Source organism: Danaus plexippus (assembly GCF_018135715.1).
Source record: "Danaus plexippus chromosome 3 unlocalized genomic scaffold, MEX_DaPlex mxdp_30, whole genome shotgun sequence".
In the NCBI taxonomy this organism is placed as follows: Eukaryota; Metazoa; Arthropoda; class Insecta; order Lepidoptera; family Nymphalidae; genus Danaus; species Danaus plexippus.
The window spans coordinates 1,690,901-1,702,951 of NW_026869845.1; the positions used below are offsets into that span (position 1 = coordinate 1,690,901).

The window sequence follows — 12,051 nt, forward strand, 5'->3', positions numbered from 1 at the left end:
TAAATTTGCACTTGTAGAGCGTCGCTAGTTTTTGTTTGTCCGTTCATTAGTATTTGACACAGTATAAAGGAAATAAAGTATTTTATTATAAAATAAAATAATTTCCTATCGGCTGTGCCTCTGAACAAACCAAAGTGATGTTTCTCTTGGAAATAAAATTATCTGAAGTATCAAGTATATTCCTAAAATGGTTTTAAAAGCAGCAACACATTCAGCTGAAATCCTAACTAACCTGATATTTTTAAGAAGTCTGTTAATGTCGTCTTTACAATGTTGAAACTGTGTAATTAATTGTATTATTGGCATGAATAATACTTTTAAAGTTGGCTGGTTCACTCCTACGCCATGTGAGTTGGAACATACATTGTGTAATGGGCCATGACCTACAATAAGTATTATATTGCTCCAATTAGTTTATTTTTCTGGCTACGTTACATAACAGGATAATTTAAAGGACTATATACATAGGTTCAGAATTTTTTAAATGTGTTTGTTTTTTGCAAAAAATAATATTTAAAGAGTACACTTAATATAACTAAATAAAAAAATACATATAAAAAGTTTAATAGTTTATTGTACAGGAGTTTATTTGAGCTACAATATAAGTAATCAGCACCAAAGTACCCACTCATTTTAGCGCAAAATGTCTTCCATCTGCCAATCTATAGTGAACGTGCAACCACTTTTAGCACTTATTTTTCTTAAATTGCGATATTTTCAAGAAAATATAATAACAAATGATAAGAATTTAGTATTTATTTAATGTTAAGAATAAATTACTGAACTTTAGTGAATTACCTTTTGTCCCCGTCATCTGAATGGCGTAAAATAACGCAGTTCGTCCCTTTATCCATGCAGTTGGCCCGTGGCATAGATTTTCTGCGGTGATTGAACTTTGTACTTTAAGATATGACATAAATACACCAAAATATCTGAAAAGCCGAGAGTTAAAAATTATAGATGTTCGAATTATCATATCGTAACAGCCGAGGACAGTAAGATATGCTGTATTGTTATTTGTCTATGTCACAGACTAAAGACTTACAGGGTTACGGTACATCCGTATGCCATATAGACATGTATGTATATGAAGTATTAAGTCAATGAAGGCCCTGTGATATCCACGTAGTTTTTAACCGCCAAGGCATCAAATGTAGGGAATTAAGCTTAATGTCTACGGCAAGTTAAGCTTTCTCTAATCGCTGATACATTGTTTTGGAAACAGATATTTGAAGATCAGATATGTTGGACGAAATCAAAGCCGATCAATTTATAATATTAAAATCGAAGAATATATGTAAATATTTGATATGTTCTGTTAACAACTCTCACACGTTATATTTATTATTTTTATTTCTAATGAAGAGATGTTCATCCGATAAATGTAAATACGCTTGTCATTGAAGGTAAGTTAAAAAATATTTTTATAGACAGCCATAAATTCACTATCTTGGAATGGGGGACCAAGGAAGAGTGAAGACGAAGAATTAATCAGTTAAAGATCTTCCAGAGTCTGCAAATGAATTGATTATTAATACAAATTAATATCGAGAATCTTGAAAACGTATTTTCATGTATTTTCTTTGAACATATCTACCAAAGCTTACGCCAAGATGTATTATTGCTTCCTTGTAGTCTGACCTTGTTTATTGACGAATTCCGTTGCAGACTTCTTATTCTTAGAAATTATAGTAAAAGATCGTAGTTATATATACAAATTTTTTAGAATATTGATTGTAACTTTTGCGTGAAGACAGTTATGAATGATATTATTACAAAGGTGGTATACCTACGTTTACAAAAGAATTTATTCAATAAGCTGTACCAATAAAGAACTGGGTCTTAAACTTGTATAAAACTAAAATAAACGGCACTTAAATAGTGTTGAAGATCCTTTGACAATTTCCTAATCGTTCAATCTGGAACTCTGAGCATAATTTGGCAACATGCTCAACTTTTCTCAGTTATGCATAATTTAGTTTTTATTCTTTAAGATTAAAACGAAGAAATAGTGATAGACAGACTTCTAGAACTTATTTGAGTCAATATACTTGTTTTGATATTCAGTTAATGGGATGCCTACTGCCGATAAAACATTCTTAGTTAAATGTGGTTTGCATTGCACCAAGGAGAAAAATACGCTCACTAAAAAACCAATAAGAAAAATCTTAAAAAAGGGTGTCATTGATTTTCTTTTTAAAATCAGAATGTAATAAGTTGATAAACGTCCAAAAACTTTTAACACCTAATTTTAAAACGATAAAAATATGTTCAGTACTTTTTGTTACCGACTTAAGTCTATGTTAGTCTATTTACTTCTGAGTCACAAAAGAGTAAGTAAATAAGTGTTTTGAAAAATGTATTTGGCAGTAAACACTAAAGAGAAGATTTATTAAATTTGAAAAATTTAAATTGATTCAATTGGAGAAAATCTAAGAACTCGATAGGCTAAATAATGTTAGCGTTGTTTTTTTCACATTTCAAGAGTTTTATTCCTTGGCCGATGTAAATGTTGTACTTTGGCTGGAAAAAAAATCTAATCCAACCACATATTTAAAATTTAAACTGTTTCCTTTGTATACTATAAATTATTTTCAACCTTTAAGAAACAAAAAACTTTTCATTGACAAGTTCCACTATATTGTAGGTAGTATAGCCATTTCTTCTCTAATTAGTATATTTTTAACAAGACAATAATGTATCGAATGATTTTTAAGAACTATAAAACTAATAAATTGAAGTATGTACACATTTTTTTCGATATAATTTTTTTGCTTTTAATTTCGTTAATTGTGAATTGAGAATTATTTATACTTATTTAATTTTTAATTTATTAAGAAAAAATATTATAAATTTTCCCATGTTTTTAATTTTAAATAGAATTTAAATGCTTTCAATATAATAGTGTATAATAAGGAAGAATGTTTTGCAAAATTAAAAAAAGTATAAATAATTAAAATACACTTATTAAGCTGCCTAAAAATAAAAATATCGCAATATGCAGTTAAAAATTAAACAAAATAGTAAATTTGATACATTAAGTTAAATCTAAAAATATTGTTTTTCGTTTTTGTCCATGTATTATAATATGTAAATTCCAATAAAATACAAAATTACACATGATTTCCTAATCACCTTCCTAGGTGTTAAGTTTCTGTGCATTGTTAATTAAAATATCTTTTGGGGGCGGGAACCTATATCAATTACACGTAGTGTATGTAAAACTTAATTTAACCATTGTGATTTATGCAATCATGAATACCGTTAGTCTTTTAATTTTTTTGGTGACTGCGTTAGTCCCAGGACTGGCGAGCTCTGAATGTCCCGCTGACAGGGAAATAGACCTACACGATGAAGCAAGACTACATAAAGATTTGACTTGCGCTTATAATGGCGACTACCGACCTGTGAAGGATCACAAAAACACTGTTAATGTTAAAATACGACTGGCTCTGAAATACATGACTTTCGATTCTTCAGAAGAAAAAATTACTATACATAGTTGGGTTGCTCTGAATTGGCAGGATGAATTTTTAAAGTGGAATCCTAGCGATTATGGTAATATTAATGAAATTCAATTGGAGAGCCACGAGGTTTGGTCGCCGCGTTTAGCGCTATTCAATGCCGACGCGAACTCGTACCCTTCCGACAGAATTTATACGACTTGTCTTCTGACTAATAATGGCCTAATGACCTGTGTTCCTCAGCTGGCTCACACAGGAATATGTCGCACAAGTCTCAGCCGCTGGCCTTATGATGATCAAAACTGTACACTTTATTTCGGTTCATGGATGCATACAGGAGAGCAGGTGAACTTTACCTTTTATAATAGTAGACCCGTAGTGCTTGATGATTTCCAGAATGCTCCAGGTTGGAAACTCTTGAAAGTCGTTAACGAACGCTTGCCGGGAAAGTATACTTGTTGTCCAAATAGTACTTATCCAATGTTGAAATATACATTTATTTTGCGGAGGGAGGCCGCGGGACCAGCTGCAATAGTAGTTATTCCTTCCGTTGTTTTAGTGTTGATTACGCTCTCCTCATTGCTTTTGGACGTTAAAGACAATATTCGTTTAGTGCTGGTATGTTTTAGTTTATTTGGGCACTTTACTTTTATTACAGAAATAGGTTACATTGTGCCCAAGTTAAGTTCTGACACGCCGATAATTTTGTTGTTTGTCCGTGATTCTATGATCGTGACATTAGTGGGGATTTTGGAGACGTTACTGCTCATGTCATTAAGAAAAAGAGTTGTCCCCGCGCCAACATGGATTGTATCCGTCAATCGGCTTGTGACCAGCGGCCCGGGAAAGTACGTGGTATTTACTGAGTTCGATCCATGTGAAGGTATAGAAGGAAAAACAATTGCAGACGAAGGAACAGCCAATGCAAGTGAAGATCGAACTCGAATCAATATGGACTGGATAAACTTCGCCAACTTCGTAAATAGTTGTGTGTTTATAATATCTTTTGTTGTTTATTTTGTTCTGGTATGCACTTATATACCTAGAGATGATTAATTCAATAAAATCAATCATGTGGAGGAACTCTTTATTTGATTTACCTTTTTTTAAATCGCCATCAGTTCATGAACTGTCACCTAATAATATATTTATAATTTACTAACTTATACAGACACAGTGAAAGCTTTACATCTACTTATATCCCGAAGATTTTATCTGAAATGAAACATAAACCCTTATGAGATAACCAAAGAGTATTCTACAAATACCCCGAAATTAGAAATAAAACGGATAAGTTTAAAGTCTTGTACAAATAGATAAACCTAACCCCCATTTTTGGTTCATCACAGTCAGAAAAAGTAAGTGGCAATATCTTCAAAGAGATACTATATATCCTATTTGCAAATCTAGTGTAGAAATAAGTTTGAGATATTTTAAACCGAAGTGTTTTTTGGAATATAAATTCTCTTCAGCTAATCTTAATTATTTAATTATATTTTTACTGAATTAGATATGCTTATTTATTCCGCATTGTACTCAAGGGAAATTCATTATACCGTGTCGGAACTGTGAATTATTAATTTTCGTGATACGTCTGCGAAATGTTGACCTATTTAGCTAATTCTCCACTTCGTAGAAAGTTAAGTTGTGTTTTAAAAAACACCGCAAATTAGTGTTTACATGGGATAGACTAGGCGTTTTACTATGTTGGCATAGTTGACGGAATATTTTATGAAAAATAGTGTCAAAAAATAAAAATAAATAATACTAGTATAATAGGAAATAGATGTTTTATCTTTTTATCTAATTTAAATATACGAAAACATGATGACTTGCATTCTGATTATGATGCTCACAAATATCGACAAGAAATAGGTACATATGACGTTCCAAAATTGTATACAACGAAAGTTTGTTGTAGTTACATATGCACTATAACACAAAGTTTCCATTCATCAAAGTCACATTTTTCCATCGGACGTAAAATAGATACGGCCGATCGGCCAATAGTTCTAGCTCGGGTTTTTCGTCCCACTCGATGCCTGTAATGAAGTTTATTATAAAAATAAAGTGTACCTGGATTGCAACAGCTTATTATGAAAGTACCTCTCAAGTTTAAAAAAAAGAATTTTACTTACCATCGTCTTTAAAGGCGTTACTACCAGCCTCAGCCCAGAACATCAATCTCTGTACCGCGTGTGAGAGTTTTAACTCGCCGCATTTGTTGTCGGGGCTCGGTTTAGCGTCCACCAAACGAGTTATGTTCATCTATATATTTAATATTTTAAGGTTTAAATATGTTTAATAAAACATTTACATTGAAAAGCTTCAACAGAGTTTATACCAGAAACATTGTATTTGAATTGTAAGCAATGAGAGTCTATGAATTTAATGGTTTATTTTGAAAAAATAATACCGTTAGTTTATATTTAACGATTAAAAAGATAGTTTTGTTTATTATTCGTCACTTGACTTTGATTGCAATGCACTTTTAATTCAAATTGTATACTTGGGAGAGATTCGTAGGTTATAACATTGAAGCACTCAAAAAACTTGCTGCATAAAATTATGGCATAATGTCTAGTCCTTCAACTTATATCGATTTAAGGACTTCAAATAATGACAGTACAAAGTTTTAACCCGCGAAAAAGGTTACCAGTGAAATAAATAATAACTTAATCAAATAAGAAGCTTACCAATTGAAGTTTTTGTGGCAATAGAAGAGTCATACGAAGAGTGAATATTGGTAAAATGGCAGCTACTCTTGTTAAGCGTAATTTATTGGAAACTTCTTGTGGGGTTGTATTTTCCATGTAAGTGGTCAGATTTTTTAAAGAGTTCCCGCGAGGGACCAGCATCAGCAGTTTCAAACCAGGAGTTGCGTAATTTATTTCAATAGCCTTTAACATACACGTATAGTTTTTCTGACCACTGTCTTTGTTAGTTTTACTATTCGTATTGTTTTAAATATCGATAGTATGAAATTTTATTTGGTTACATTGAAATATTTTATAAGAATTAAACACGCTGTGGGCGTTGATCGTGAATCAACATGTTAGGCATCTGGTATTAAAATAGACAGTTTTCGTGATAACAAAAATAGGTCTAACAATTACAAAATTGTTTTGTTAACATTATTTTCGTAATCATAATTCGAAATAGTTCAGAGATACATGCGGTTGAGAAGTTATTTATACTGTACTTTGGCTTATGGTCGTTGTTTATCTTTAAATATTATTCTATATAGGTCAATAATTTTTAATGGATTGTTTGTATAAGTTAATGTTGTGGAACATAAGAGACCACCTAGCTTAATCCTTTTTACCTCTGCATCGCATTCCTTTAAGTCACCGTAACCCATGATGTCATTCAATTTTATCATGTTAACTGACTTTTCACGGGTTGAGCCATCTTTGAAGGGATATGTGCCGTTGAGAACGGTCGGTGCACTACGCCATCGACTACGGATATACATTGTAGTGATCAGAATGGAACAGAAACCGTCTAAAAAATCATCTTCAATAAATGTATCCCGCATCGCACCACCTGAATCTATTTCAACCTATAAAATACACACGTCCCAGAGACGTTTACAGAAAAAAATTAATTATAATTAAATTATTGATATGTACCATACGATTAAGTGTATCGTATACATTGTCTCTGCTGGCTGTGCTGTTAAAATGTTCTATCACTATTTTGGTTCCGTTTTTGATGCCACCAAGGAATTGCTGGCTCATTTCAAGCCGCTCTTCCAACACGAGGCGAACAGCCCAACGGAATTTCAGGTCATTATTCGGCTGTGGTAACCAAGCTGCTATATGTTGAAAATCTGTTATTTTTTTCTGATAATTAGAAACAATAATATTTTAGCTGAATAATCGAATGTATATATAAGGTAGGTAGTGAGTGAGTGATCATTTATCATATATTTTACCATATGCGAGCTTGCATTCATCAAGCAAGTATCGATTTCTTTTTTCGTTTCTAAATCCACTTCCGTGGATAAAGACAGTAATGCCATGTATAGGAGCAAACCAGATTGTACGAAACTTATCCCATTTTCTTTTTCTTTTTGTGAAAACATTAATTTCGTTGCTGAAATCTAAAACAAACATTGATGAATACTTTGCATTACTTCAATGTTAAAGTAATCCTTTTTGTTTTGGAGAAAAGAGAACCTAAGAATATTTACGGTCGAGAGAACAACGAAAAAGGCGTCACCTATTTATAAACATTACAGAGTATTTCCTATAAAATCATAATTACCGTGAAATTTAATATTACCAATGTCATGATGGTATTACCAACTCGGAAATAAATGTTTTAAAAACATTCACAATAAGGTATATTTCACCTCGAAAGGATTAATTGTTCAATATTTTTTGGCTGTGTACTATATGCAAGAATATTGAATGATCAAAGAAAAAATATTTTGACATATGACGTGATTCTCATTTCCATCTGACTTTTGTAAATATCAAAACCGCTCAACTGATATACCACACGGCACACCAACTTACTATATTTTAGTCTGCAAGGTTAATTTCCTGTGATACTTATAAACGATTTTTTACGACAAAATACGAAAACATATTCTGGTGTTTGTTGTTCCATGTAGGTAAGATTGTTTAGTATACAGTAATATGAGAAGTTATAATGGGATTGTGACAGGAATGTGATTAGTGTTGCTAAAACTGCTGTTTTACGTAAATGTTTCAAGAAGTCGAAGCTATCCGAACAGCTATCAACATTTCGGCTAAGAGTCAGGCTCTACAACCTATACATTATCAGTTTACAAAATATGTTATAAATATCCAGAAAATTGTCAATGTTACCCATGAATCATAAAATTAAGTTCTACCATTTGTAAAATAATAATTAACACCTACTCTAAAGACAATCCTTGGACTCTTTAAAAACCGATTGTTTATAAATTAGGTAGTTTGAGATCTTACCTTATAAAATATTCTATTAAATTGCACCAGCGACTGCTTATATTGATCAAAGAAAGAATATAAGTTATTTGTAATCTCCTTCACCTTGAACTCTGTAGTATTCACCCATGCAGCTTCGCTAGAAGTTTCGTCGTGATCTAATATTTTACCATTTTTTGACATTACATTGCTCTCGATAATGCTGTCATTTTGTTTAGCAGGAAATTGAATTTTTGTATTATAATCAAAAGTTTCACGATCGGGATTAGCAGTTGTTGCTATTTCAATGTTTCTGCTTGTAACTTCGCCCACTGTTGTGGGTAGTGTTAAGCAATTTTTCGGAGGCAGCCTTAATAGTCTTTGTAAAGAATTTTTCATCAGGGGCGGCAGTGTCCTTTTAGGATTATTATACAGATTCCTGATGTAGAAATGACCAGTTGAATCATGTAGTAAATAGGAAGCGACAGGATATTTCATCATATTTTCATCGCCAGAATTCATTAAAATACATTTTAACACTTGTAAATAGTTTAGAGATGCACTTGTTGGATTTTGTTTCACAAGGAACAATTTTTCTGATCGCACACAGTTATTCAATTGAAACAAAATGAAAACGGCCACTGAGTACATATTTATGACAGAAGTTTATTATAATAATACGATACTAATAGTTAAATTATATGAATAATTTAAATAATTGCCGAAACTGTGACGCTATGTAACTATTGTTTCGACTCACTTTTATAATGAGATTTGTTTACTGCATGAGGAAACTGTTTTTAATATCGAATGCATACAACACAGGCGAATTCTTTACACATGTATGATTTTCGTCTCAAAACCCAAAGTAATAAACTACTAAACATTCAATTAATGGCTATAATTAATTCGTTGCAAGACACGAAGCGATAATCTGAAAGCGTCGTAAAAATACGAAGTCTCGGTTATGGTTAATTGACGATTTACTAAGCCTGAATATCCTGATTGAGTTCTGTATGTAACTATTAAATTTTTATATCGACATTGTAATCGATTTATGTCCGCTAACGTGTTTTAAAGAAATATCAATATATCCATGTCCAATTAAAGCTACAAAAATTATATTTATTATTTTATATACTACTAATCGGTACTGAGCCCAAACATTTATATGAAATGCGATAACAAACGTTAATTCCACTACTCACTAGATTTTACACACGAGTGCGGTGGCATGTGTTTTATACGGATTTCAACACTGCATTTCATACGACGTCTTTTCTCGCGTGCATAACACGTACACAATGAATATTGTTGTAAAAATAAAGTGACACAGATGGGATTAAAGAATATCTTTTTTCGTAGAGTGCAGTAAAAAAATTTTGATTTATGACTTAGGGTTATTAACATAGTGTTCTTCTTTTATAATATAAGGTTAGTAAGTTTGCATAAAACAACTGTGTTATATAATTGTTCAATATTGATATATGTATAAACTGTGGAAGTGGTAAGTTTGGCGACTTGCCAACTTATAGTTTTAATGTTAAGATCTTAAGAAGTTCACTTAATTTCAGAGTAAAATTTTTACTACAATCACCTAAGCAATGTAAAAAATTTACTTTTTATACTAATACTATTTGCTTGTTACTCACAAAACTTAAAAGTTATTGTTTGCCGTGAAACATATAGTAAATTTTCAAGGAGCAAGTGAAAACGGGTGTAATAACTAGTTTCAAATATATAAAAAAGGGAGACGGAGGGTAGTTGAACCAAGAGGTTCGAAACAGTAATGATTTTGTAGTTGAAACTGTTAGCTAGTTGTCAAAGTCACTTTTCAATCACCTCTCGCGAGCTGAAGTGTCAATTGATGTCGGTAGCAAGAGACGAGCGGGTGTGGAGTCCTATTTGCCATGTGAGAAAATTCGTGAAAAGTAAATTTTTAACCAATTTTTTGCTTATATTTGATAATGGTTTAGTATCGAAGGATCATGTGGAATATATTTAGAATATGTCTTTGGTACCATTGCTTTCTCTGTATTTGTTTCTTAGTTGATGATTAAATAAAAATGGGGGAGGGGTTTGGTCTTACTGAGGTGTTTCTAAGAGGTGGTATTGAACTGTTCTTATTTTTAATTTTACTTGCTTGTTTTTCATTTGTTCTTATTCTTTAATAATGGACACAAAAGATTTTTTTTTTTAATTTATTAATTTAGATTTACAGTGTCTAGTGATTATAAACAAACAACTGAAAAAGGCATGGCGAGTTGAGAAATATGTATATTCTATCTTGCGGCGGAAAAATATTACTCTGAAACAAAGTTCTCCGTGATGCTGGTGCTAGTTACTACCTGATCCATGTCTCCCGCCACAGGTATATAAAGAAAAAATACTCTTAAGCTAAGAAAAGAACGACAGCACCAACGTTTGCATATACCGAAAAGATTATTTTTACAGCTGCATAAGAGAAGTTACTCTTTGAGTATCGTGTAAACTGCGGTGCTGATTACTTTTGTCTAACAACTAAAAAAGCCAGACACGTTCCTTGCAAAACATAAAAAAACCTTTTTCTTCTACCTAACTGAAATGGCTGGAGGTATTATTTATAGTAGAGAGAGGTAGTATATATTTACTTAGACCTTTTATGATGTCACATTTATTTTGTCTCGAGTGCAAGCGTTCTCAAGTTCATTGGAATCCCAACATTGGACTAATCTGGGTTAACAACTGTTCAGAAACCAGGACCAGAACATTGTCTGACGAGGGCAAAGGCAAATGATCGCTATGACTTCCGCAGAAGAGGAAGCTTTAATAGTGTAGCAGTTGCAAGAAATACGTTTGGGTATCAAAATCCCTCGATGTTCATCTTTCCGCGAAAAAGCTTTAATAATCATTTTACATACGATGGACCCAAAATTTCCTACGAGATGAAGAACTTCTAGATATTTACAAGTCAAATTAATAGTCACATATTTTAATTTCTGTTAGTCATAATCCACCCAGCTCTAACTTGGAGACAATTTTAAGAAATAAAGAACTGGCGCTACAACCTTTTTCGAGTACAAATGGTATACCACTAAAGGTATATTGTAAATGTAAAATGTAAGGGAAGAAAAAAAAATCTAACATCTTAACTGACATTCCTGTAGATGACCTAGCTGTAATCAATGCATTTAGAACGGCAAAGAAAAACGTAAAAGAACGTGTCTAGAACTAACAAAAACATGAAAAAGATCAAAACTAGCTTCAAGAACTAAAAAACTCAAAATTGTCGGGAATCAAACAGCAAATGAAGACGTTTAAGAATAAGAATCATTATGCCATTGGTGTTTAGAGCCATATTCAAAAAGCAGAGCCAACGAAAAATGGGTGCAATGTCAGAAATGCTACAATTGGGCTAATGAAGTTTACCCTGTGGGTATACTTTCACGAGTTTGACACAACTGTTTTTCAGACACTGAATTTTATTTTCATGTAGATTTTTAATTTGAAGATAAATAAATCAAGACTTATTGTAATATGAACCTAGGAAACGACCAGTTGCTAATTATTTTGTAAAATTTGGAATGTAAATCTTCTTACTAATATGACGTTATAGCAAATTTAACTACTTGGAGCGGATTATTTGTTAATACAAGCCCTAATGGGCTGTGGTTACCTACTCAACTTTGTCA

The 12,051-nt window shown here is 32.1% G+C and overlaps 2 protein-coding genes and 1 long non-coding RNA gene across 4 annotated transcripts; 2 read left to right on the forward strand and 1 right to left on the reverse strand.

Moving 5' to 3' along the window:
- Positions 1–3,116: 3,116 nt before the first annotated feature.
- LOC116769538 (acetylcholine receptor subunit alpha-like) lies at positions 3,117–4,566 on the forward strand. Its single transcript, XM_032660675.2, has one exon. It carries the CDS (start codon positions 3,255–3,257, stop codon positions 4,518–4,520), a length of 1,266 nt encoding a protein of 421 aa, XP_032516566.2. The 5' UTR covers positions 3,117–3,254; the 3' UTR covers positions 4,521–4,566.
- A 674-nt stretch (positions 4,567–5,240) lies between these two features.
- On the reverse strand, positions 5,241–9,345 carry LOC116769389 (antichymotrypsin-2-like). 2 transcript variants are annotated; one of them, XM_032660461.2, is made up of 7 exons: positions 8,423–9,333; positions 7,402–7,569; positions 7,097–7,309; positions 6,790–7,026; positions 6,161–6,364; positions 5,603–5,732; positions 5,241–5,506 (listed from the first exon to the last, which is right to left on the reverse strand). In XM_032660461.2, the coding sequence occupies exons 1-7, from the start codon at positions 9,029–9,031 to the stop codon at positions 5,397–5,399; spliced, it is 1,671 nt and encodes a 556-aa protein (XP_032516352.2). In that variant the 5' UTR covers positions 9,032–9,333; the 3' UTR covers positions 5,241–5,396. The 2 variants fall into 2 exon arrangements, with proteins under 2 accessions (XP_032516352.2, XP_061382948.1); XM_061526964.1 differs by lacking the exon at positions 6,161–6,364 and having other exon boundaries at positions 8,423–9,345.
- A 350-nt stretch (positions 9,346–9,695) lies between these two features.
- On the forward strand, positions 9,696–11,115 carry LOC133320091 (uncharacterized). Its single transcript, XR_009753546.1, has 2 exons — positions 9,696–9,814; positions 10,752–11,115. It is a non-coding gene; the product is annotated as an uncharacterized LOC133320091 (long non-coding RNA).
- The last annotated feature ends 936 nt before the right edge of the window (positions 11,116–12,051 follow it).

What these genes read in the sequence shown, in the direction of transcription:
- LOC116769538 (XM_032660675.2), top strand. Translation starts at nt 3,255, where the DNA reads ATGAATACCGTTAGTCTTTTAATTTTTTTGGTGACTGCGTTAGTCCCA.
- LOC116769389 (XM_032660461.2), bottom strand. Translation starts at nt 9,031, where the DNA reads ATGTACTCAGTGGCCGTTTTCATTTTGTTTCAATTGAATAACTGTGTG. An exon ending in TTAATAGAATATTTTATAAG is followed by an intron (nt 7,570 to 8,422) that starts GTAAGATCTCAA and finishes TGTTTGTTTTAG; the next exon opens with ATTTCAGCAACGAAATTAAT. An exon ending in TGAATGCAAGCTCGCATATG is followed by an intron (nt 7,310 to 7,401) that starts GTAAAATATATG and finishes TCTAATTATCAG; the next exon opens with AAAAAAATAACAGATTTTCA.